This window comes from Copadichromis virginalis, linkage group LG10 (genome assembly GCF_057382275.1).
Source record: "Copadichromis virginalis isolate Kocher_CV1m ecotype Utaka linkage group LG10, C_Virginalis_male_GT1.1, whole genome shotgun sequence".
NCBI lineage: Eukaryota > Metazoa > Chordata > Actinopteri > Cichliformes > Cichlidae > Copadichromis > Copadichromis virginalis.
In genome coordinates, this window is record NC_140627.1 from 26,216,779 (window position 1) to 26,242,594 (window position 25,816).

At 39.7% G+C, this 25,816-nt stretch overlaps 2 protein-coding genes across 7 annotated transcripts in view; one reads left to right on the forward strand and one right to left on the reverse strand.

Annotated features, from left to right (window-relative positions):
* Positions 1-10,814, reverse strand: part of LOC146700603 (uncharacterized) — a 32,095-nt gene extending 21,281 nt beyond the window's left edge. For 4 of the 6 annotated variants that reach the window (XM_085470863.1, XM_085470857.1, XM_085470862.1 and 1 more), the window contains exons 1-4: positions 10,373-10,814; positions 9,090-9,136; positions 4,713-4,831; positions 233-337 (exon numbers count right to left, since the gene is read on the reverse strand). In XM_085470863.1, coding sequence (XP_085326989.1) covers positions 233-335 — 103 coding nt within the window. In that variant the 5' untranslated portion in view covers positions 336-337; positions 4,713-4,831; positions 9,090-9,136; positions 10,373-10,814. The remainder of the gene's footprint in view (positions 1-232; positions 338-4,712; positions 4,832-9,089; positions 9,137-10,372) is intronic. The other 2 variants (XM_085470858.1, XM_085470859.1) reach the window with 2 other exon arrangements.
* kctd7 (potassium channel tetramerization domain containing 7) lies at positions 10,488-24,486 on the forward strand. The gene is made up of 4 exons (XM_085470856.1): positions 10,488-10,869; positions 12,642-12,811; positions 18,305-18,483; positions 20,544-24,486. The coding sequence occupies exons 1-4, from the start codon at positions 10,564-10,566 to the stop codon at positions 20,918-20,920; spliced, it is 1,032 nt and encodes a 343-aa protein (XP_085326982.1). The 5' UTR covers positions 10,488-10,563; the 3' UTR covers positions 20,921-24,486.
* Positions 24,487-25,816: the final 1,330 nt, after the last annotated feature.

A 25,816-nucleotide genomic window follows, 5' to 3' on the forward strand; every position in this document is an offset into this window, starting at 1 on the left:
TCTGCATCTGTGCAGTAGACCTCCCTATGGAGGACGTACTTACTGTGCTTGACCCAAGAATGGAAAGCGGGTAGAGACAGCGTGAAGAGCTGCCTCCCCCCAAACTGCTTCATGTGGTTCAAGCGAAGTAAAACAAAGCCCGCATGTGTCTCCAGTTCAGTTGTTTGTGTATATCACTATTCACACCTGAAATCGGTCACATCGGTCCAAGCTCTCTGAGAAATGTACTTACTGGGTTTCCTTTTGCATCGCAGACACAGCAGCGTCAGCAGACTCAGTAAAGCCACTGACGCAACAGTCAGGACTGCGGGCAGCGGGCCAGAATTTCCTATCATACCTGAGAGACACACAAAGGAGAGAGAGGAAAGACTTTAGAGCAACTCAAACTAACCCCTTCAGTTTGTTTAGTTATATTAATGCAGACATTACTGGTCAACAAGCATTCACACCTACATGGCTTAAGCAGCTGCTGCTGCTGCTTTCCTGTTAACACGGCAAAGAACCACAGGATGTGGTCAGCCAAAACAAAACTGAAACACTGCTTTGTGTATGGGACTAACACCTGCCCACACCCTTTATGAAGCATCAAACACCCCAATGCAAGAAAACTGTTTTTTTTTCAAGGACACATTATTTTATAGTGTGATCTCAGAAAGGTCATTTCCTATTCATCTGCAGCAGGTGACTAATCAGGCTCGTTTTGGAAGACGTTTTTTGCAACTTTCTCATGGAGCGCATTTCTTTTAAAGTCTGGTCAGCCCTCCTTTTCCAAGAATAAACAAAAGGCAATGATCTCTGGGGTTAAGGTTAAGAGAGTTCAACAAATGTGCAGATTAAATCAAATTTTAAGAATCTGATTTTAAAAAAATGTAACGTAAATTTATTTAAGAGGAGTGTGAGAGGTCAGATAGGCTGTGCAACTGGGTTGAAAAGCTAAAACTACTCAAGTATTACTCACAATATGTCGCTTCAGTTGTGTTTTCATAAAATAGAGAATTTTTACATTGAATTGAATTTAAGTTCACTTTAAGTTTAAAGTTGTTGCTGCCTTTGTGTTCAAAGAAAAATTAATTATCGACTTTTTTTAATTGAAAATTTGGTATAGCTTATTCATTTACAGGTAATAATGATAAATATTAAACTTTTGTGTCTGTACGAGTGCTGGTGTTTGTGATTAGCATGCAACCCCAACAGTCACCGGCCGCTTTGTTAGGGGCACCTGTTCAACAGCTCCTTAACACAAATGTCTAGTTCAGCCAATCACATGCCAATAATTCAGTGCATTTAAGCATCTAGACATGGTCAAGACGATCATGCGAACTTCAAAGCACAGAGAGAAAAACTGCAGTGAGCGGCAGTTCTTTGGCTGAAAATGCTTTAGAGGTCAGAGCAGGATGGCTAGACTGCTTCAAGCTAATAGGAAGACAGCAGTAACTTAAATAAGCATTCATTACAACCAAGATACACAGAACATCTCAAAGCAGATGGGCTAAAAAAACAGAAAGCTATACCGGATGCCACTCCTGTCTACTAAGAACAGGAAACATACGATAAAGTTCACGCAGGCAAAATTCAGCAACAGAGGATTGGAAAAATGTTGCTTAGTTTGATTAGTCTGGATTTTTGCTGCAACCTTCAGATGGAACGGTCATAATTTGATGGAAACAGCATGAAAGGGTTATGCTGGTATGCCATCCTGCGTTGTATCAACGATTCAGGCTGCTGGGGGTGTAATGGTGTGGGAATATTTGTATCTGACCATTGTTCAAACACTACAGCCTCCCTGAGCTTTGATGCTGATCACGTCTATCCCGTTATGACCACAATGGTAAATGGTAAATGGCCTGCATTTGTATAGCGCTTTACTCAGTCCCTAAGGACCCCAAAGCGCTTTACACTACATTCAGTCATTCACACACACATTCACACACTGGTGATTGCAAGCTACATTGTAGCCACAGCTGCCCTGGGGCGCACTGACAGAGGCGAGGCTGCCGGACACTGGCGCCACCGGGCCCTCTGACCACCACCAGTAGGCAAACATGGGGTTAGTATCTTGCCCAAGGATATTTGGCATGCAGCCAGGAGGCAGCCTGGGATCGAACCACCGACCTTCTGATTAGCGGCTGACCTGCTCTGCCACCTGAGCTACAGCCACCCCTACAATGTACAATGTACCCTTCTTCTGCTTGCTGCTTCCAGCAGGATAAAATCTCATATCAAAAAGCTCACATAATCCCACACCGGTTTCTTAAACATGACAGTAAGTGCACTGTACTCAAATGGCCTCCACAGTCACCAGATCTCAATCTAATAGAATAGAATACCTTTGGGATATGGTGAACGGGATCCTGTCGTGGATGTGCAGCTGACAAATCTGCAGTGACTGTGATGCTATTGTGGTAACATGGACTGAAATCTCTGAGAAATATTTCCAGCACCTTGTTGAATCGATGCCATTAAGAATTAAGACCGCTCTGAAGGCAAGAGATGGTCGAACCCAGTAAATGTAGCCAATAAAGTATTCAGTTTATTAGCTACAGTCAGACATTATATGACTGGTCTTTATCAAAGTCTACAGGAAATGACCCCTGCAAGAGTCTGTATATATTAGAGGCTGAATAAGATTTAAATAAACAAATTAATTAATTAAATTAACAAATCGTCACTTCTCTTCAATTGTCTGAACAGGTTTTTCCTCACCAGGCTTCATAAAATTGTAAATCTTTGTTTACTGTGGAAAGGGATGTATAAATATGTAAATATTTAACACCTTTAAATATCATCAGCATCTCAGTGCTGGGTTAGAACATGACTTATTCATTCTACATCATAGTTTATTATTTCCATCCATTGTGAAATGCTTTGGTTTCAGGTCTCAAGTTGTGGTCTCATTGGAAAGTCTGTCTTTCCAGCGGGCGGCAGTTTTTCCATCACAGCCCCACTGCAGCACCTACTGTTTCTCTGTGCGCTGATGAATCTTTGTTGCTATTTGTAAAGATTTTGTGTCCTGCTGCAGAGAAACGTGGACGTGTTCGGTATTTGGATGATGCCAAACATCGCTCTATCCGCTGTTATTCATTTAACGCCTTTGGTCCACGCACAGTAGAGTGAAAATGCCTGTTATCTAAATGAAATCTGTGCATTCACTTCTCATCTGATAAACAAAAATCCAACCGTATTGAGTCATTTAAACCACAATAATAAAAAAATTTAATATTACAGCGGCAACAAATTTCACATTGCCGCGCCAAAAATCCCGATGAAGGAAAAACTTGGATCTATCGCCATGAGCAATGGAGTGAACATATGCTAGAGGAAATTGGTGTAAAAATCTTGCAGTGTTTATAAATCTGGCAGCAAAAGCATGCATTGATTTTCAGAGCAGATTAAAAGGTTTTTAATGATCTCCAATATGAATATAGCATATAGCAACTTCCTGACTCTCAAAACTCAATGTAAAGTTTTTTAAGGAACTTTTTTCTAATGATGTAGGACTGCTGTCTTTACTGTTTTTATCTAAATGAAGGTTATGTCAAGCCTTCTCACTGAATATTTGCATATGTACATATTCACCAACAAATAGCTGTCCACTACTGCAACAAACAATACACCAGCTCCTATCTTCATTCTGTACATTTGGATTAATGATTGCGTTTTCATATTAATCTTTCATTCTCACTATCGCAGACCCTTATTTTAATTTCTCTACTAAAATTTAAACCTGGGACAAATGTAAGCTCTGAATCCTGAATGTTAGCATACTTTATGTCGTAATATTTAATAAGTTCTGACACTGTAATCTACATCTGAAGTGTTTTTTTCTTTATCTGGCCCATCTGTGTGTTTTTATTCATAAAAATTAGCTGCTAAAATGTACGTTTTTTCTTCGCTTTCCTCCTGTTTGTATCCAAATGATGAATTTGTATACTTTTACTGTGTAAAGCTTATCCCATTACTTATTTCCCTCAGTTGCCAGCAGATACCCAGACATAAAGTACTTTACTTACTTTTTGGCACTAAATACATTTGGTACTTTCAAGCAAGCAGTTTAAAATATTTCCATTGACTTACTATTAAATTAATACAGTCTTTGAATAAGCAGAAATAAAACCATATAAAAATCCTAATTGTGATTTTTTTTTTAAAAATCATAAGCACCTTATTGCACTTAAAGCAGCAGTAAAAGTAAGAGAGTTATATCCTGTCAGAGAATTATAACTTTGGACCGTCATTAATAATGTATTCATTAATGCCTGTGATATTTTTTTTCCAATCTTTTAGTTGAGGTGCAGATTTTTTTATTTTTATATATATCCATTCTTTAGCGGTTTAAGGAGCAGCATTTCATTTTTAGGAGCTGGTCACATCTTTTGCAGGTAAAATCTTAAACTTTCAGATAAATGTAGAGGATGAAACTACTTTTAGCTGCTCACTTATTCACAGCAGGTGGTTCTACATGTTTGATTGGGCCGGCTTTTTATGCCAGTTCCCCTTTTGGACACAACCCCAAAATCAAATGGGGATCTTTCGTTTAAGCATTACACCATTGAGCCACCAGAGAAATGTAGAAACCAGTGAAATCATGATTTGGATTTTTTTGTTCCAACATCTCATCAGATAAAAAAATCCTTTACATATCGATGTTATACAGCCTTAATTGTAAAAAATAATAATAATAATGTGTTTTATCTGCTGTGTTTCTGTGTTACCTTCTGTGGTCCGTCTGTCTTCATTCTTCTGCAGTTTCTGGTAGCAGCAGCACAGTGACGACAAGCTGCGCTTCCTCTTTCAACACCCCCCACATCCGTCAAGCACTCAACTGTAAACTCTGTGTGGTTTGAAGTGGACACACATGCAAAAACACTCTCTTCAGCATTTTTTATTTAGAAGCAACAACTCTCATTGATATTTTTAAGCCGAATTCTTCAGCTGTTCTCACACTAAATGTAATCTTATGGTGGCACAGCAGTGCAATGGTTAGCACTTGCAAAAAAGTTAAACTTTCATCTGAGCTGGAACCTTAATGTGAAATTTGCATATTCTCTCGTTTCCGCCAGCTTCCTCCCACAGTCCAAAGACCTACACGATATGACTAAATGGTTGCCCCTCTCTCTGTGTTGGACCTGCAATAGCCTGGCAACCTGTGCAAGGCGTGTGCAAAGTGCACCCCTCCTCTGACCTCATGTCAGCTGATACAGGCTAAGCCCAGCCACATGACTCTGAAACGATAAAGAAAAAGGATTGTGGCTACCTCCAATGTCACTGGACCGTACAGTGGTGTGAAAACGTATTTCCTGATGGTTTTTCTTTCCCGTTTTTTGCATATTTCTCACATGCACTCTCTAATAATTTCCCTTGCTCTCAGGGAAGACGAGTAGATCCTGCCTTTGACTCTACCCACTAGTAGATCGTGCTTGCGTCCTGCCCTGCCGTTACTTAAGGACCTACTCAGGTGAAAACTTGCCTGAGTTAATGGGATCCTGCAAACAAAGGAATTGTGTTTTCACCTACTAAGAATCTAACATGACCCCCCGCCCTTTCTGCCACCCTATGCATCCATACCATGTAGTGATTTAAAATTAATCAGTATAATCTAAAATTGAATTGCACATTAAATAAACAGTATCTGGAGTAACATGTTCCCTACATGGAATATTTGTGAGTATCCTTGCTGCTGAGTATTTCCACCAGCTATAAATGTTCAACAGCGACTTGTACTCTTCTAATGAGGAAACAAAGGTGCGGATGAGTGGTGCAGTTAAGGAGATAAGGAATGGAAACACTGTTATTCAAAGACTGTGTCCTCTACACCAACCACTCAGGTTTTGTATCTGGTTTTGAGGTCAGTTACGACATCTGACTTTATCTTCTTCGGAGTCATTTTCATTAATTGCTTCTCGCTTGTTGTGCCCAAAAACCCATTTAGAAAATATTAACAGTTTTACAGTAATGTATTTATTTATGTAGTAATATTTCAAATAATAGCATTTATCGACATTTTATGTATATATTAAAGTAGTAATGTGAGTCCTGGTGCGAGTTATTTTGGATTTTTTTGCTTGTTTGTTTGCCATGAGTTTCTCATAGTATTAAAATATATTTGTTGTTTTATTAGTAAACAAAAAAAATGACTTAAACAACTAAAAACGTTGGAACAGAACTTCTGTGTGGTTTTAACAACTTGTTCAGCTTGTTTTAATAGCTTAATGCAGCCGTCACCACCTTGCCATCCATGACATCATGCAGCAGCCACACACACTGAGTCAACACGTGTTAATCATGTGCCACATTTCCCAGAAAGGCGACAGGGAGGCAGAATCAGGGCAAAACCGTTTCTTTAAACTAACTTTAAAATGACTTAAAATAACTTTTAAAATGGCTTTTGTATATTTTGGGGTTTTTGAATTATTTTAAATATACCTGAGTTTGCCTTTATTACTTTTCAAAGTGTTTAAAGTTTTGTTTTGATTTCATTTTCATTCTTGAGTTTCAATTCTCGTGTCTGAGTTTTAGTCACCAGGTTGGTTTCTAAGTTTCACGAGCTGTGAAACTCGTTCACTAACCCGCCTCCTGCAAGAAAGTCGGTCAGTAAGTCAGTAAGAATTTTCCCCTTTCTATGCAGAAAGGAGATAACCAGCAGGCGCTGAGCTAAATTTTGCCCCCTTTTAAAGTTTATTGCCCTCTGGGAAATTCCTATTTTGGCAACTATCAGACATCAGTTATTAAAGACATCGACAACAAGTGCAGCAGTAATGTCAACACAAAAAATTAAATAATACTATCTGAAAGTGACACCTATATCATACCTGTATTTGTTCAACAGAGTTATGCTACAAAGTATAAAAGACCAGTGACAAAACAGACCCTAGCTTTAGCATCGGGACAGGAAAAAGCACAGGTCAGAATAGGAAAATGCTGCCTCAGTAACAAACACAACAGCAGATGAGAGGAGGTGGGGATAAAGAGAGAGAGTAACACCACACCACAAGACCATGGTAGCTCTGCCAGGGCTGTCACAAGTCTTTAACAAGTCAGAAAATCAACAGATCCTCTTTTATTGTTTGGTGAGGGTCTTTGTGAGTTCCTGATTGGAGGAGTGACTTGCTTGTTACTGGGGAGTGTTGCTCTGAGCCTATTTCTAACCTGACGACACAGTGTGAGCTGGTTGAAGCAGTCACATAACCAGTGTTGGTCAAGTTATTTGAAAATAGTAATTACTTCTCCAAGAAAGTAATCCAATTACTTTACTGGTTACTTATTTTCAAAAGTAATTCGTTACTTAATACTTAGTTACTTTTTAAAAACATGATACACAAGCTGAATACATTCTAAAGCAATAGACCTTTCATCCCAATTCTACTTTTTCCTCATAATCTATCATATAAAATTCAATCAACAGTCTCTTTTTAAAACTTGTTTTATTAGTTTTAATCTTTTAACTTTATGCACATTGCATCAAGCAAAAAATAAATGTGATATGAATGATATAACAGTCTTTGACTTGAAGAAATTTGTTTAACATTTAACCTATCTTCGCATATTCAAGCATATAAAATAAAATAATTTTTTGTGTTTACACTCACTCTTTCAAATAAATGCAAGTAAAACAGAGCAAAAAATAAATAAAATAAAAGATTCTGGGGGCTTGCTAGGTGCTTGCTCAGATTTTTCGCTGTTTTTGGCACTTTTTAGGGGAATCAAACTCAAAGTAATGTTCAAACGTTAAAAGCTGCATGGTCGTACTTTCTCCCGCACTCCATATTATCCATTGTTGATCTAACACACGTCTGTTGCTGCCACGGATGTCGCAGGCTCGTATGTCATTCTCATGAGACTCTCACAAACAAATCACGGTTTAGTAATGCAGTAATAGTAATCCTTTACTTGAAAAACGTAATCGGATTTCAGTAGCACATTACTTGTAACACGTTACTGCGCATCTCTACTCATAACTTTCTAGCGGGGGTGGTAATCATTGGTAATAATAGTGGAATGACACCATGGTAATATGGTGAATAACATAGCCTGCATGGTCGTACTCTCTCTCAATATGCTGAACTATGAATTATATATTAATCATTAGTTATTATTAATATCACCTTCGAAAACAATATATAAAGATAAACTTCAATTAGCTTTCAACTTTTATAAAAATAAAATAAATTAAACTGCATTTTGCATTTTCCTTTTAAAACGTCTTCTCATTGACTCACAATTATCACAGTTATCCAGACATTACACCAAGACTCAAAAATGTTTTATAGTTTCATCTTTCATTTGGAGGTCCTTATTTTATTTACCATGAATAATGATTCCAGTGTCACTATAATATGTTGCTATATTTGCTTTGTGACAATTCCCAGTCTATGATTTATCATTCAGTGGTTGCGTCACACGTGTGGGTTACTTTCAGATTCCACCAAGTTGTCAGTAAAAGCAAACAAAATCTCTAGACAGACCAGTTAATCATGTTAATCATCATTGGATTGATGATTAACATGATTAACTGGTCTGCATTATCTATAAAGATGCATCTCCTTGGCAAATGGCCTGTATTTGGATAGCGCTTTACTTAGTCCCTAAGGACCCCAAAGTGCTTTACACTACATTCAGTCATCCACCCATTCACACACTGGTGATGGCAAGCTACAGTGTAGCCACAGATGGGTTGGGGTGCACTGACAAAGGCGAGGCTGTTGGACACTGGCGCCACCGGGCCCTCTACCACCAGTAGGCAACGGGTGAAGTGTCTTGCCCAAGGACACAACGACCGAGACTGTCGGAGCCGAGGCTCGAACCGGCAACCTTCCGATTACAAGACAAACTGCCACGATCGCCTCCATCTCCTTGGACATTTTGTGCTGTTACAACTTCAAATACATGCTGGAAACAAGATAGCGTCACGCGACGAAGTTAAACACCTTATAACAAAGGAGAGAATGGGTGAGAAAGGAAAAAAGAATCTGGAATCGTTGCTTCTATATCATATTGCAAAACAGTGATTGACATTGATATTTGACATGTCATATGTGGGGAATGACACTAAAGGATAAGCAGAAAGTAAAAGTCAGGGCTTGAATACTCACACTGAGGTAATCGAGGGGATTGGACACAAGAGGGTAACTGGATGCAGCTGAAACCAATAGGGATAAGGACACAAGAGAAGCAAGACTGAATGCATGACACAGGAGATGAAAAGCTAAAATAAACTACAACTCAAGAAATTAAATTGTAACCAATAAACCAAGAACTGGACAGAAAGCTAAAGATAAAAAACAAAAAGCAAAGCCAAGCAGTGGCAGTCCTTATCTGGGGCACCAGAGATAAGAAACCATGAGCTCTTACCTTCATCTAAAGGAAGAAAGTAAAAGAAGAATATGCACAGACAAAAAAAATCTACACTGAAGAAATATGGAAGAAATTAGCTAAAACAGGAGCTGGAACATGAAGGTGCTGTTAGAACTGTGGCCTGTTCGACCATGTCTCAGGGAGTGAGGGGTGTTGTTATCCTTCCTGCTGTTTTGACCAGATTAAACATTTTCCTTTGAAAAACTCTTGTGGACTCTATTGATTTTTTTTTCTTCCAGAGATTAATATTAACAAATAATGAATGCAGAGAGGTGTATAAACACATAGTGAGTGAAAAAGGTAACTGAAGAAGAAACATGCAACGCTTTATAAAAAAGGAAAGTTTTAAGCTTGATCTTAAAAGATGAGATTGTTTCTGTCTCCTGAGTCCAAACTGAAAGCTGGTTCCACAGAAGAGGGCCCTGAAAGCTGAAGGCTCTGCCTCACATTCTACTTCTAAATACTGACTGGTCAGTCAGTGAAAAAAAACAACAACAATAACAACAACAAAAACAAAAACATTTTAAAGAAAGTACGTTAAATCCCATTTCTTTTTTGAAAACTAACTAGCTAAAAATAAATAAAATATTCAAAGAAAAAACTTCAAAAACAACATGTAAAGATGAACTTCAATTGGCTTCCAACTTTTAAAAATAAAATTAAAAAAAAATTAAACATAAATAAATAAAATATAATATTAAAATTAAAAAATAGTAAAATTTGTAAAATAAAATTGGCAAAAATCCAAGGTTCAAAAACAATATTTAAAGAAAAATGTGAAATATTTTAATAGATTTTTTTCCTGAAGAAATGTTTGACATATAGTTTCAGTTACATTTATAAAAATAAAACTGCAATCAACATTATAAGTTTACTGAAAAAGTGCTCATTTCCAATCTCAGCGTACTTCACTCTTTTGGCGTGATGACGACGTGGAACGTCAGAGTACGCACGCTCCAAAAACCTCACGGTCCCCGTGCTGCTTGCTAACGTCGGGATTAAATTTTCATCTTTTTCCTACCTACACGTTGCTGTCGCCGGAGGCGGGGTGCCGCTTCTTCCGCTTTCGCTCCGGTGAAAGCCGGACTGGCAGCTGCTCGGGCCACACCCTCCGCTCCTGCCCTCTCCTTCTTCTTGTTGTTTTCTGTACCAACAGTCGCGAGCTCTGCTTTGTGTCGTACCTGCCTGGCTGAGAGCTGGCCCGCCGCGCGCATGCAGCAGAATGGCTCGAGCGGTTCCAACGGCTCTGACGGTTGCAGCAGCAGAGAGCGCCAGTCTCTGTCCTTCAGCCCGCTGCCCGCCGCTACGCGGGTGAGACGCTTCATTCAGGAGAGACGGACGCTGCCTCTACCCAGAGTGATGGTGGTATTCTCGGCCGCTGGGGACACCGAGAAACCGGGCGATGCCATGTCTAGCTCGGACTCTGTGGAGGACGAGTTCCGAAAGCCGGCCTCCCCTTCGCCGAGCCTGACTCTGAGCACGCCACTCCGCTCCTCGCTGAACACCCAGGAACAGGAGGTAGGCCTCTTTTCCATGAAAAAAAAAAAAACAGTGGCACAAGCCACCAAACAACACAGCTTCTAACATAAAGAAAACTCATTAAACACCAACTGCAGGTACACTCTCATAAACATCCCGTTAATTATAACCACCTTATTACTACCAAATAACAACACCGTGCTGATGGGTATACATATTTATCCAGAGGTCAGAGGCTGGTTGAGCTGCTGAATCCTGTGATGATTGGCTAGCAATTGTGTCACATGACTGATGGAGCTAAACACAGGCACAGCAGGTTAATCATCTTAACCACAGGCTGCTGAGACCTGCTCACACAGCAAGATTTTCTTAATCTGCAATAGAAAATAAAGTAATATTCATTTTCTTATTGCACTTAGTGAAAAGAGTGTTCTTGCTTTCATCACACCAGCCCTCTGCAGTTTGTCTTTCATTACATCAATAAATGTTCTCCGCGCCTTCCTCCTTTGCTCTTACCTGGCAGCTAAACATGCTGTATCTGTTTTCCAGTATATCCACTATCCCTCAGCTGCACATACCCAAGCCATCTTAGCCTTGCCTCTCTAACTTTGCCTTTTATGTCATTTAAAGCGGCTGAGAAATATTTTAGTTTCAGATCATCAAGCAAATTGCATGTTAAATACAGATAACACAAGTAAATACAAAATACAGTTTTTAAATTTACTTCAAACTATCCAAACCAACCTGGTCTTATGTGAAAAAGAAATTGACTTCCTCCCAAAAATCATAAATTAACTATAATAGTCAAAGATGTCAAAGTCAAGAACATCCGAGAAACAAAGTCACTGACATCTATCATTCTGGGAAGGGTTACAAAGCCTATTCTAAGGCTTTGGGACTAACCACAGTGAGAGCCATTATCCACAAATTTCAAAAACTACTCATCCAGCAGGTCACAAAAGAACCCAGGACAACATCTGAAGAACCGTGGGCCTCACTTGGCTCAGTAAGGGTCAGTAGTTGATGGAACCATGAATTCTGCTCTCTACCAATAAATCCTGAGGGAGAATGTCCAGCCATCAGTTCATGCCCTGAAGGTTAAAAGCACTCTGACTTACAGCAGGACAATGGTCTAAAACACCAGAAAGTGCACCTCTGAATGGCTGAAAAAGGGCAAAATGAAGGTTTTGGAGTGGCCAACTGTGGACTTAAAACAGATTGAGATGCTTTTGCATGAGCTTAATCAGCCTGTTCATGCTGGAAAACCTTCCAGTGTGGCTGAATTTAAAACAGCCACACTGGAAGAAGAGACCCCAAAGAAAAGTGGGTTAAAACTCATCCACAGAAAGACTCACTGTCAGTTATCACAAACACTTAATTGTACTTCTTGCTGCTAAGGCTGGCACAACCACTTATTAGGTTTACTTTTTAAGACAGGGCAGGCAAGTTTGGATAACTGTATTTCCTTCATAAGGGAAATCATCATATTAAAAAGACATTTTTACTGCACCATACATTTTAAAAATAAATCTTCATCAGCTGGAAAGAACGTGATTTAGAAAGTAAAGCTGTTGATGGAGACTGAACCTGACCAGTAAATTATTAGAAGATCTAAACAAATGTAACTGGAATCTCAGATCGGTTCCAGTACATTTTTTGGTGTAATATCACATTTACCTTGGCCTCTTAAAGCCTCTTAAAATGCACGTGGCAAATTTCACTGGAAATATCTTAAAACCTACTTATGATTTGCTTTTTTGCACCGTAAAATATGCATTTCATTTTAAATCTGTCGTATTTCTCCTTTTAAGTTTCCAGAGGTCATCTCTCTAAACGTCGGGGGCACATACTTCACCACTCGCCTGTCCACACTGCGGCGATATGAGGACACCATGCTGGCTGCCATGTTTAGCGGCCGTCATTACATCCCACGCGATGCAGAGGGGCGCTACTTCATCGATCGGGATGGAGCTTACTTTGGGTGAGATTCAAGCAAAGATATTACCATCATTATCAGTGCTGCTGCCTGCAGTGATATCTCCTTATGAGTTTGAGGAAGAGGAGGGTTATATGTGGGAGTACAAAGTTTTTAAAAGGCAGCTTAGTGGAGGACAAACTTTTAGTTTTTGAAAGGTTCACGCTCTGTGATCTGAAGATTTTCAAGCTGCTGCAGACAGCTCATTATATTCTGACAGGTCTCGGTGAATCAGGTATTCTGTGAAATAAATTGGTCTCTTCTGCTAGCACTCAAAGTTGATTTACGTATCTATTTCTGTGTCGCTGCTTTTTCTTATTTGTTGCTTATTTCCGAAGATATAATGTCCATACTGAGATTGTATTTGTGATAGGATGAAAATTGCAGCCTCTGTCACAACATAACACTGTGGCCTTTAGTTAGATTGCTGTCATTTTAGATTATGGAGGGCAGACAAGTTGCGAACAAAGTCAGCAGAAAAGGACTGAAAATGTCATGGATGAGTGGTGCAGAGGGAACCGAGATGCATTAAACAGAAAGAAAACCTTTATTTATCCGAAGAAACAAACTGGAATCAAAAGTGAGCATGAAGGGTGACACTTTCAATAAACAGGAAACGGCAATGGGGGCATAAACAGACCGACAGAGTCACACTGATTACACAGTGAAATCACTGTGAAGATTAGAAAGGCCACAATAAGAAGATGACAAGTACCAAAACTCAATGTCACAAATACTAAAAATCCATGACAGAAAAGGTGTGGCAAATTAAAAAGAAAAAAAGAGAGTTTACTGTTTAGACATCTCTTATAAAAAACAACCTCAGCAGAGTTTAACAAGACTTTACTGAGATCTGTAAACTCTGTGTTTCACACATAGGTCAGTCATTCTCCAGATAAAATAAAACATGTCTGAGGGGATAGCTGCTTCTGTTTGCTAAGGAAAAATTAGTATTTTTCAGCTAGTTGGTGAATGGTTGCTAGCTGTTGCAAAGCAGTAAAAAATTTGCGATTGCTATGGTTGGAAGCAGATTGCTGCAGTCTCCCAAAGTTTGCCTTAAAGATGCCAACTTCTCTGCAAGCACTTCCCAACTACTGGTGGACCGTTAGTGAAACTTGAAAACGTGCATTGCAAAGTGAAAACTTGAAGGTTTGCCTGCCAAAGTAAAAGTTGCCCCTTTTGAAATATTTTTGCTAAAGCAGTGAGGCTTAGCTTTTACTTTGAAGGTGAACAGTCTCTGCAGAAGAAGTTTTTGGTTTGGCCAGTTTCCCCACCGACTGGCCTCAAGCCCAGGCAACCATTTTCCAATTAATTAAGGAATACATATTTTCCCTAGTGACCAGAGGTTGCCAGGCCAGGTCAGTCACTGGTCAATAAGCCTGCCTGAGTGGGGCTTTAACAATTGAATTTACAGGCAGTAGCACCCGCTAACAACCATGGACCAGCTGGCCAGGAAAGACATAATTTTCCTTACCAATCAATAGTTGCCACAGGGGCTGGGGTCACCAACTGGTCTCTAGGCCTGTGGCGACTGGAGTCTTAATTAGACTACCTGATTGGTGAGTATTTTGGTGCCTATTGGTTAGCTAGCTGCCTGCATTTTTAGACTAGTGATAGCTGTTAGTAAGTATTTTATCTGGCTGTCAGTAATCTGTTTTTGCATTAAAGAAGAGTTTGATGTGATAACTAGGGTTTTTTTTTTGTGTGTTGTGGAGAAAAGCAGGAAGGCGATGCTCTTTGTACAGGACAGCACAAGCATGTTATTGGCATTTGCTGTAAGTGCATGCAGACTGTGAATGTATGCAGGAGCACATGTGGGAATGGAATTATTCGCAGATACAGTCCAAGTAACCTGTTTTTTGGGGAAAAAAAGAAAAACAGGCAGTAATAAAAAGCTCAGTGACACAGTAGCTGGGAATGTAACTCTGTCCTAGTTTTAAGTGGAGCTGGAGCCTGTCTTCTCTGACACACAGTGAGCAGTAAAGAGGCAGAGCTGTGGCCAGGAGAGTCCTTAATAAAACCACCTGATCGACAAGTTTACCTGTTTGTCTTGAGTTTAAATCTCAAGACAAACTGAGTAAACAGAAAACACATTTTTAATTCTACAGTTGGAAAGCCCAGCAAGAATGCAACGAGCATTATCCAGAAAAAAAAACCACACAGGGAAGGGCAACTGACACTGTGACAAAGAGCAAAGGATAACTGAAATAATTTTTAGTGACACTTAAAAAGGGAAATAGGGAACAGCTGGGTCCACAGGTGAGACTAATCAGGGATAATGAGACAAAGGAAGTAAAATTAAACACAAAGCACAAAGGACACATGACTGCCAAAATAAAACAGGAAGTCAGTGACTAACACTTAGAGAAGACATATATATATATATATAGAAGAAGATGGGTCGGAAAAAGCTAGGAAAACTAACATGAGTAATTATACCAAATAAAACCCAACAAGAATTCAAGTGGAGAGAAACCGAAACGGAGAACTAAAGGCTCAAGAGATATGAAAATCCAATCTAAAATCCAATTTATACCACCAGGAGGGCGAGAACATCATTAGACCCAGTACACACCCACAACCTCAGCTGTTCACACTTCTACAGGAGTCTAAAACCGAAGTCAAAAAGAGCATTAGACTCATGAGTAAAACAGTCAGTACTCCCCCTCCTTCACCTCATCACGACTCACTGTTACTGTACTATTATTGTTATTATTATCTACTGTCACAAAAATCTGGACAGACCTGTTTTGCAAACTTGCACAAGCATAAATACAACTCGGGTTTTTTTAAAACACGTTTCTCTTTAACTCATTTTATTTTTTGTATAGTCATTACTTGTACTTTCTCTTTCCAATGTTTGAGTTCTTATTTTTTAATTTATGTTATTTATAATGACTTTTTATGACTGCTGTGTGAAAAGAATTTGGCAAAATAAGAATTTAATCATACAGTATAAACCCCATGTTTTTATTTACATGCACGTATGACCATAAAAGTACTTCTGTTATTTCTAAATATAACAATAAACAAACTAAGAACCAAAATAAAACCCTCAAATAATGAACAAGAATTTAAAGGATTACACAAACTTTAAATTTGCCGTGATACTAAAGCTACAGCTATTTTGCATATTTACAGTAGTAGTAAAATAAAGCAGGAATCGTTGAAACCAATAGGCTTCATCCTGAATGTACAAAAGGTATTTCAGTGTAAAAGATGGCGCACCAGCACTATCATCCCCAGAGCCGTCCATTGCTACAATGGAAAAGCTTTAAATATGAATACAAGAGCAAACGGAGTAGATGACTTATGTAAGAAGTGGGTTGACCTGAGCTCAGTGCTGAAATGTGTGAAGAGGTGTAATTAAAGATTTAAAAACACAACTCGATCAGCTTGAAAGGCAGAACATACAGTAACTGCATAAAGTAATAAAATGAAAACTTCAGAGGGTGCTGGCACTGCAGGCTGCACACGCTCAGAAGGAGCCTTTTCATTTGGGATGTTTTTAGCCAATTCTGTGCTCTGGTTCCTATTGTCTCGCTGGAAAATAAATCTTCTTCCAGGCTGCTGTTATCTTGTGCACTGCAGCAGCTTGTCGTCCAGTATTTTTTCTGCATTCAGTTTATCCTCTTAAGTTCACAAGCCCTCCAGGCTCTGCTGCAGAGAAACAGAAGGAAACCAACTTTTCTGAGTCAGTGTCTCTTAGTGAATCTACATAAAATATGCAGGATGAGTAAAGGAAAAGACATACAGCTATATGAAGAAGGCAAACAAACATGTATGTCTCAATGGCCTGACACCTGGTGTGTGATTACTAGGACATGCTCCAGCACTTTAAATTGGATTCAAAATTCCTGTCAAGATTTCAGTATTGCTAAGGATTTTCTTGACTTGGTACGGCAGTGGCACATCTGGCTGAAAGGAAAGTAATGATGCAGTCACACAATCATTTTCCTCTGCTGTGGAGGCGTTTCTGGTCAACGATTTGAGTATTGTGCACGACGTTTTATTCCAGAGGAAAAGATGCTGTGTTCAGCATCTCCAGGTGATGATGAGAGGTGTGCTACGATCTGTCTGATTTGGGTCAGGTGTCAGTGGTTTTTAGGATCACTCAGTAACACCAAGTGGGTTTATTTTAGTTTGATAATCACTACCTAGATCACACATGGGCAAAGTATGGCCTGGGGGCTGGGACTGACCCATGACAGTCAAGATAAGTGACTACATGAGTCTTTAATGCTTTTTAGCTATGTTTCAATGCAGTGTGTTTGATCAGGGCAGATTAATTTAAACATGTATACAATTATTTTAAGTGTAACCAAATTTTTCTTCAGTTGTCGACTATGTGACCCTTTTGCTTTGTATGGTCCTCTGGAAAAAGTGTTGCTACTGGAAGATTTCTGATTTCCTTTGCAGTCCACTCTTACTATTTGTATTTGCCACTTGTGTTTGAGCAGGCCTTGGTTACACAAAGCCTGTGTTTGCATTCAGTGTTTGCATTCAATCTCACAACCCTCAGCTATCATGTTTACCATTTAGAGTATTAGCTTTTAAATGTATCTGCATTTGTAAGCAATGACCAGTTGCACAGAGCAGATCATCATTAGACATTAAGGTTGACGTGTTCCTAGACTGGATACCTATTGGTAAATCTCATACAGGGACACTATTTAAGCTACATTAGCCTAGCTTGAGGTGCTGCAAGCTTCTTTGAAACCCACCTCCACCTCTGCTCCTTCTTTTACATTGTTTATGATATTAGTCAGTGTCACATCTGTCAAATAACCATAATAATCTTCTTCTGATATGTGTTGTCCTGACTGAAGGGCATTCAAGAACACTTTGTGTTTCTTTTTTTTTTTCTGCCTTTTACATTATTCCAACACCTGAAGACCTCATATTCAGGAACTGGTCACCTGGATGCAAGGAAATAGTTGCCAGGACTGTGTTCAGACAAAATGAGTTTTATGTTTTGTCTCTGATTAGTAAAAACTGATCTTAAAATAATAAAAATGGCATCAGGATGTGCCAGACTCAGCTGAGGGTTACACATTGCTTTCACAGTTGTTTATGTGAGCAGGATGCTCATTTGCTGTTTCAGGCATGGTAACCTTAATATTGTCTGCTTTGTGCACAGTGCTCCAGGCACAGCAAGCTATTGGAAAAGGATTATTGAATATTTTTCTGCATAATATTTGCCATTTTGTACATTCATCGTTTAACAGATTTTACCCAGCAGGGCTAATCAATATTAAAAAAAACAATAGTTTCAGCTTTCAAAAGAGGCAACAGTGACAACAGAATAATTACAGCCGGCTGTGTACACCATTTAAGTTGTGTCAAAGCACAGAAGGTGATCAATAATCTATTTCAATCAAGTGTTTCTTCCTGTGGAAGAACACTCTGCATATTGAAAAAGCTCAAACATAACCAGTGACTGCTGGGATTTAGTACTAAGGCTTTTTATCAGTTTATCAATGGCCTTTCCATCCAAAGGGACATCCTGAACTTCCTCAGAGAAGGCGAGCTTCCTCACCGTGACAGAGTGAGAGCGGTATACAGAGAGGCTCAGTACTATGCCATCGGCCCGCTGCTGGACAGCCTGGAGGACATCCAGCCACTCACAGGGGAGAAAGTTCGACAAGCTTTCCTCGATCTGCTGCCCTACTACAAAGGTATCTGGGGAAGTCTGTCCTTCACACATGCAACCTTTGTGAAAGAAAACTTTTCAAAGATGTTGCAGACTGTAATAATGCTGTGACAGCTACACACTTAACTTTTCAATGTGTGTGATGTGCACACAGTGTAAATTATAATCAGTGGAAGCACATTCTTGGGTCTCTGCGACTTCTGAACCAAATAATTACATTTTAGAGCCTCAATATTTAAAGTGTTGTTGTGTTTTATTTCATTGTGTTGAAGTCACCCCATGCTCTTTAGATTAACCTGGCTGTCGTTAGCATTTAAACCCTCAGGTTGTTATAAGTAAGCTGATAGGGGTGTAAAAAAAACAAACAAGTAAATGAATCAAGTCTAATATGAAATTTTTATTTGCTGAAGGCTGAAACAACTTGATGAGATGCAGCTCCTGATAATGAGTTTGGCATATCCTGTGTGAAGTGTAAAGTGTTGTTCGATTAATGGAAGCGAGAATGGCCTCATACCAAGGAAATGGTTTATTTATAAGATGTGAATTAAGGTTCATGTAAAATAAATACAAAATATGACAGGAAGAGAAAAGGAAGCGGAGAGGCTGTACTCGGGCAGATTTATTTAAAAATGGAAGAAAGCAACTAGATTAGACAGTGATTTGAGTCAAGACTGGTTGTGTCCTTAATAAAACACATGCTTTCATAAACACATAAAGTGAGCTATTTATCTGTGGTGCACACAAAAAGCAAATGAAGTGTCTAGAATAATACATATAAAAATAAAAATCCATAAACTCTACAGACTAAAGACTCTATTCATTTTGAAGTTACCGTGTACCATGGGGAAGTCATGGTAACTCTTGAGTCTTAATACGTCATAAATGTTCTGTCCTACAAAAGCCCGCTGTTAAAAACACATGAAATATTTACACTGTTAGGGAGTAGAGTAAAACTTTAATGTCCCCTTAAGGCATTTGCTTTGTAGGCAATAGTCCAACACAATACATACACACTTACAGTACATATGGTACAATGTACAAAGCTGTTACCATGAATCACGAGGGAGAGAATTCAGAATCTGAACCTGGTGGTGCTAATTTGATGAAAGTCAAACCTTTGCACTGATGCAATCGTCTGAAGCTCATCATATAAAGGATGCTAAAGGTCGTTAATGGTGGCTAATATTATAGCACATCTTGACGAGTTCATCCAGTTTGTGCCGGTTTTTGCACATACTGACCCACAAAGGCTGCAGATTACTTTGTGCAAGTGCGAGTCATTCAGCTGTTATTATTGGTATTATAATTGGTATTGGTATTATAATTATTATTATTATTATTATTTAGATTGAAAAGCATCACAAAAGGCACAGGTTCATGGCAAAAACAAACACAGACATTGATTTTGGTGTTCATAGCTTTTTCTTGTCGATAAGAAGAGGTTAGGGAGTGAGAAAATGCTCGTGTTCTCGCCTTAGTCGACTTAAAAGAGCTCACAGATGCTGTTGCCAAGTGACGACTAAAACCAAATGACGTGCTGACAGTTTTCCTCCTTGAGGAGTCTAAATGCTCTCACTTAGAGAGTTAAAATCACTTTAAGAAAGATGAAAGATGGCAAAAAATTAAAGACTCTCCTGCTGTGGAGTAAATCATCTGCTGTGGCGTTGCCTCTGACAGCGAAGCAGTGGTCACGACCCCGATCACAGAGGAAGCAACAGTCTCTCAGTTCAGCCAGCTCAGCAGTCGCTGTTATAGAAACATCAGATGCAGCCGTACAGCAGATGAGAACATGTATGATACATGTTTATCATCCCAACAATACACATAAGGAAATAATTAAAGAATGGGGGAAGAGGGAGACAGGAAGCAAAATTAACGCAGGACACAAAAGATAACTAACCTTCAAAGTGAAACAGGAAATATCCAGACAAACACGAATAGTAAGACTTAAGGGACCAAAGAGGTACAGAGACAGTGCAAAGAAATTAACTACTACAAATAGTTATTATTTCTTTTTCTAAAAAACTGTAGCTAATTATCTAGCTCCATCCTGTGTATAGATAAATGCTTCTGTTCTCATTTCAGACAATCTGGAGCGTATCGTGGAAATCGCTAAACTGAGAGCCATGCAGAAAAAGGCGCGGTTTGCAAAGCTGAAGATCTGCGTCTACAAGGAGGAGATGCCCATCACGCCGTATGAACGCCCTCTTTTTAACTCTCTGCGCTTCGAACGCTCGGACAGTGAGGCCAAGCTCTTTGAGCATCACTGCGAGGTGGACGTTTCCTTTGGACCGTGGGAGGCGGTGGCGGACGTTTATGACCTGTTGCACTGCATCGTCAGTGACCTGGCCGAGCGCGGCATCACCGCCGAGCAGCAGTGCATCGGCGTCTGTGATAAACACCTCATCAACCATTACTACTGCAAGAGGCCCATCTACGAGTTCAAGATCACATGGTGGTGAAGCTCCATGGCTGATAGGACCAAAGAGCAATGGGATGGATGTTTCACTTTTAACTCAGCCGATACTGGTTTTTGTATTGACGTTGCCAGTGTTTTGTGCTGATGTCTTAAAAATGTGACCCTTTAAATCATGCTGTAAGTATTCAGTTTCCCCAAGATGTTTTATATTTTCCTTCTTGTTCAAGATCTATAGCGTCTTAAAAGTACTGTAGAGAGTACCATAACACACCTAACTCTGGTGGCCTCTAGTTTAACCTCTTACCTTGATTCAGTGGTGTGCAGGTGTGCTGCAATAGATCACCACAGGTGCGCACGTGTGATACACTCATTAGCCTTCAAGATGAGGTGATGCTTTCAGTTAGATCAGTTAGATTACTGTTCAGCCTATTAATAGGTTACTATCCACAAATTAAATTAGGCTGTTTCTAGCAGTCTAAGCAGACATCCCCAGACCTACCTCTCTCCCAGCCACCTCCTCCAGCGCTTCCTGGGGGGACACAGATTTTTCCAAGCTACCCGAGAGACATAATCTCTTCCATTTGTCCTGGGTCTGACCCGGGGCCTCCAGCCTGTTGGACATGCCCAAACACCTCACCTGGGAGGCGCTAGTGAAATGCTGGAACCATCTCAGCTGGCTCCTTTTGATGTAGAGTAGTAGCTTTACTCTGAGAAACCCACCCGAGGGTCTCAGCATTAACATTGAGTGAGAGACGGGGTACCCTTGGACAGGCAGTCAGTGGATCAGAGGGATAAAACAGAGACTTATGCTCACATTTACACTTACAGCAAATTTAGAATCACCAGCTAAGTTAACAAGCTTGTCTTTGAACTGTGGCAGGAAACTGGAACACCTATGAAGATGTCACACAAAAGGCCCCGTGAGGTTGCTCTCAGGTGGCAGCACTGACCATCGTAGCACCAACCTGCACTTTGGTCATTTTTGGAGTTAATGTATTTAATTAAATGTCAAAGCAGGAAATGTTTTGGCCACATACATCATACCTATTGTTTATTGCATGTATACTCAGAGTTATTAACAAATGATGAAGGAAATGCACATCATGCACAAATGGCATGGGTGAAAGGCAACCTGTGTAGCTGAAGCATATCTACTCTGTTAGACACATGCGGATGGATGGATATAAATTTTCTGATGGAAAGATTCACTTCACTTTAAATGACTAAAGTAATCAACCTACCTTTAAAAAGGAGCACATTTAAGTCATGCAGGAACTCTGAGACCAATATGTACAATTATGTATTAAACATAGAAAAATAGAAACAGTAGTGCTTCACGATCAGCTGTGCACATGTAGCATGCGAGCAGGTGGATTCCGAAGGAAAAAAAGCATTGTTTCCTAACATGGATCAATTTGAAAGTACGGCTGCTTCTGATGTAAACCGCTGATCGCTTCATATTTAATCCACATGGCTTGCCGCATTGTCTGTTAGACTTACAGTTTTAGGAAACATCAGCCAATGAAGTCACAAGTACACCTGTTGTACTCACACCAGGTGAGGGTGAGTCCAGTTTGTTTGCTGCGTGCTGTGCCAAGGTGCAAGTAAGTGAGCCATCATTGCACTCGGGCACATTATGCATATAGTGTGATCACCTATCTGCACTCCAGCACAGACCTGTCAGTGCTTCCTCAGCGACAGCTGCATCCATGTGAGGACAGCCTGTCACCACTTTCCCAATTATGCCACCAACAGTTTTACTTGTGCACGGTGCCCCTCGCGTTCTCTGCAGCCTTGCTTCCAAACACTGTATGGGGATGAAGTTTCTCTTTTACAACAGAAAAAGACGTTGGGGAAAAAACGTAGGATGAAATGCTGGTAGTTAAGGCGCCAATTACAGTAGTCTGCATCTGTGCAACCTGTAGTTATATTTCTAGGACACATATATCACTCGATTAAGGTGCGTCCCCACAGGATAAGAATGTAGAAAGTCACTGACATTCAATGAGAGCGAGGGATAACATTGATTTAGTTGTGACAGGGAGCATCTGAAGCCTTGTTATCACCCATCAGCTACAAAGCGATAGACAGTGAGGAAACTGTTTCCTGTGTGGACGACCTAAAAGATAGCAGAATTTCACTCACCAAATCTAAAACCCAGACGCGGTCTTGGATTAGCAGAGATTATTTAATTCTATTAAAAATGCTCCAAAAGCCTCTAGAACAACACAAAGACCTTTAAGAGGTCGAGTTCAGTGAATACACTTAGTGAAGGTCAAGCCACGCCCTGTACAGTTGATATGAAGGAGGGAAATATCCACAGTTAGTGCCAACCTGTAAACATATTAATGCTGTGAAAGTGGGTATTTTATAATGGGAGTCTATGGGGACTTTTTGCCTTTTGGAGGCAGCCTCAAGTGGCCACTTGAGGAACTACAGTTTTTTTCCACTTTATGTTTTTGGTTCATTTTTCAGCTCTAAAGGTTGCTGCGTGATTTTAGCTCAGCTGAAACTCAGCACTGTACTTACTCAGGTCCACAGAAATTTACCCGCCAAGTTTAAAAACAGTTGAGGACATGCAGAGATTTCTTGAATCATTAGCTGACTTTATCCACCATGTACAGAGGAGTTAAAGAAGGTCAGGAATGCCATGGTTTTATAGAAAATCAGCCCCATTTAAAATCTGATAATCTCGACTCTAAGTGTGTGATTTAAGTTTGAAGGTTGTTGGTGTATATCTATGATGACTTTGTGTCCGAGCCACCAGCAGTGCTGTGGTTAAGCAGACAAGCTGTAAGAAGTCAGTAAGACGTCTGTGATGTAACCACAGATCGACTTTAAAGGCCAGCTCTAACCGTACCATTATGTATGTTTATGCATTAATTCATTTCCTGATTTATCAGTCTGACTGTAGCTTTGGTCTGACCTGTGTCAGGGTTCATGACCCACCACATTTCCAGAGCCATCATTTGAACACATGCCCTTATAGTGGATATTGTATATTGTGATTAAACTGAAGTCAGATGTGTATATTTTAAGACTAACTTGCTTCAGGTGTAATCTAGACAGAGTATATTTTCATTAAGCTGCAAGTTTTTAAAGCTATAGGGAAGCTGGGGCTGTATCCATATTGCCATTCACAGTGTGGGTTGAAGGAGTTTGTTTTATTGCACACTAATGAATATTTGTAGTTAATGCAGCAGATGTGAAGCTGTCTAGAATTCAGAAATATTTGTTAACAACCTCAGTTGTTATTTTTCCACCTCTTTTAACACTGCTGTACTTTATAAAGTCAGAGCACCTTGAAAGTTTGACATCTCCAAGTTTCACCTCAGTGTCGCCTCACTTCAGTTATCCTTACTAAGAAATGCAAACATGCTTATTTTATTGATTATGCAGGAGCGATGCTACATTATTTCCTGGAGCACTACTTGTAACTTTGTTTTTACAACATTGTGTTTGTTTATAGTGTTTTATTTGGTTTCTTATCTGTTTCTGTTAGCTTCCAGGAAGCTCTGGTTATATATTGTCGACTTCAGTTTGTTTGTATTGTGAAAGACTAATGTGTCATTTTTATTATTTATGGTAAAATTAAAACTGTTAAGTGCATCCACAACTTTGTTCCTGTTTTATTGACCATTCTGTGGTGAAGATTTGTAGGAATAAAGTTAAATAAAATATTGTATTTATAAAAGAGCGAATAACATTTTTAATGTTCTTACACAGCTGTGTTCAGAAGTTTACACCACCATGCTTGACAGTTTGTACAGTGTTCTTATGTTTGAAAGCCTCACCTCTCCTCCAAACATACCTCTTGTCACTGTGACCAAATAGCTCAGTCTTTGTCTCATCTGACCATAAAACTTTTCTGCAGAAGGCATTTGGCTTGGCCTCTCAGTCCATCACAGTGGACAGTGACAGTTTTGGTCTTTTTCCAGACCTTGGCAATATGGTGACATGTCAAATATATAGGTATATACAGGTAAATTTATATAATTATAACTTCAATTATGCTTCTTAGATCTTCAGAGTTCCTTGGACTTTCTCATTAATCTGAGTATTTGTCAGTCCAGTGATGTCAAACAAATCCTTTTTATGCTGCAGAAATCATTAACAGCCCAAAATTACCACGATATTGATGTCCAGGATGAGTGGAATGAGGGCAAGCACCTTAAACTACTGGATGCTACTTCAGCAAGTCAGCTCAATCCTGCCAGCAATGGTGAGTTATTGCCTGGATTTTTCCAGCAATGCGAGTGGAGACCCGGAGGATCCAGGTTCAGCACCATGGAGAGCACCGAGGCATACATCCTGAGTGTAAAAATAACAAAATCAACATGCTAGCAAAATATATTTACATTTTTCCTCTTACTATATGTTCATTTAATATATAGAGGATTGTTAGTCCTTGTTGCCTCAAACTGAGCATTTATTTATGATATAGCCCAGCAATTCACACGGGTTTCCAGCATTCGACGATAGAAGACTGGAAAAAAGTTGCCTGGTCTGATGAGTCTTGATTTCTGCTGTGATATTCACATGTAGGGTAAGTATCTATGTAAGCAGCTAGTATGTAATGCCAGAATTGGCATAACCAACATGAGAACATGGATCCATCTGGCCTTGTATCAGTGTTTCAGGCTGTTGGCGATATAATGGTGTTGGGATATTTTACTGGCGCTCCTTGCCCCACCTAAATATTGTTGCTGACCCTGTTCATCCCTTTGTGGCTTCAGTGTAGCGTCTTCTGATTGCTGCTTTCAGCAGGATAATGTGCCATGTCACCTTAAACTGGTTCCTTCAACATGACAGTGAATTCGCTGCACTCAAACGACCTCCACAGTCATCAGGTCTCAATCCAATAGACCGTCTTTGGGATGTGGTGGAACATAAGATTGATATCATTGTTGTGCAGTAACTGCGTGATGCTATCATGTCA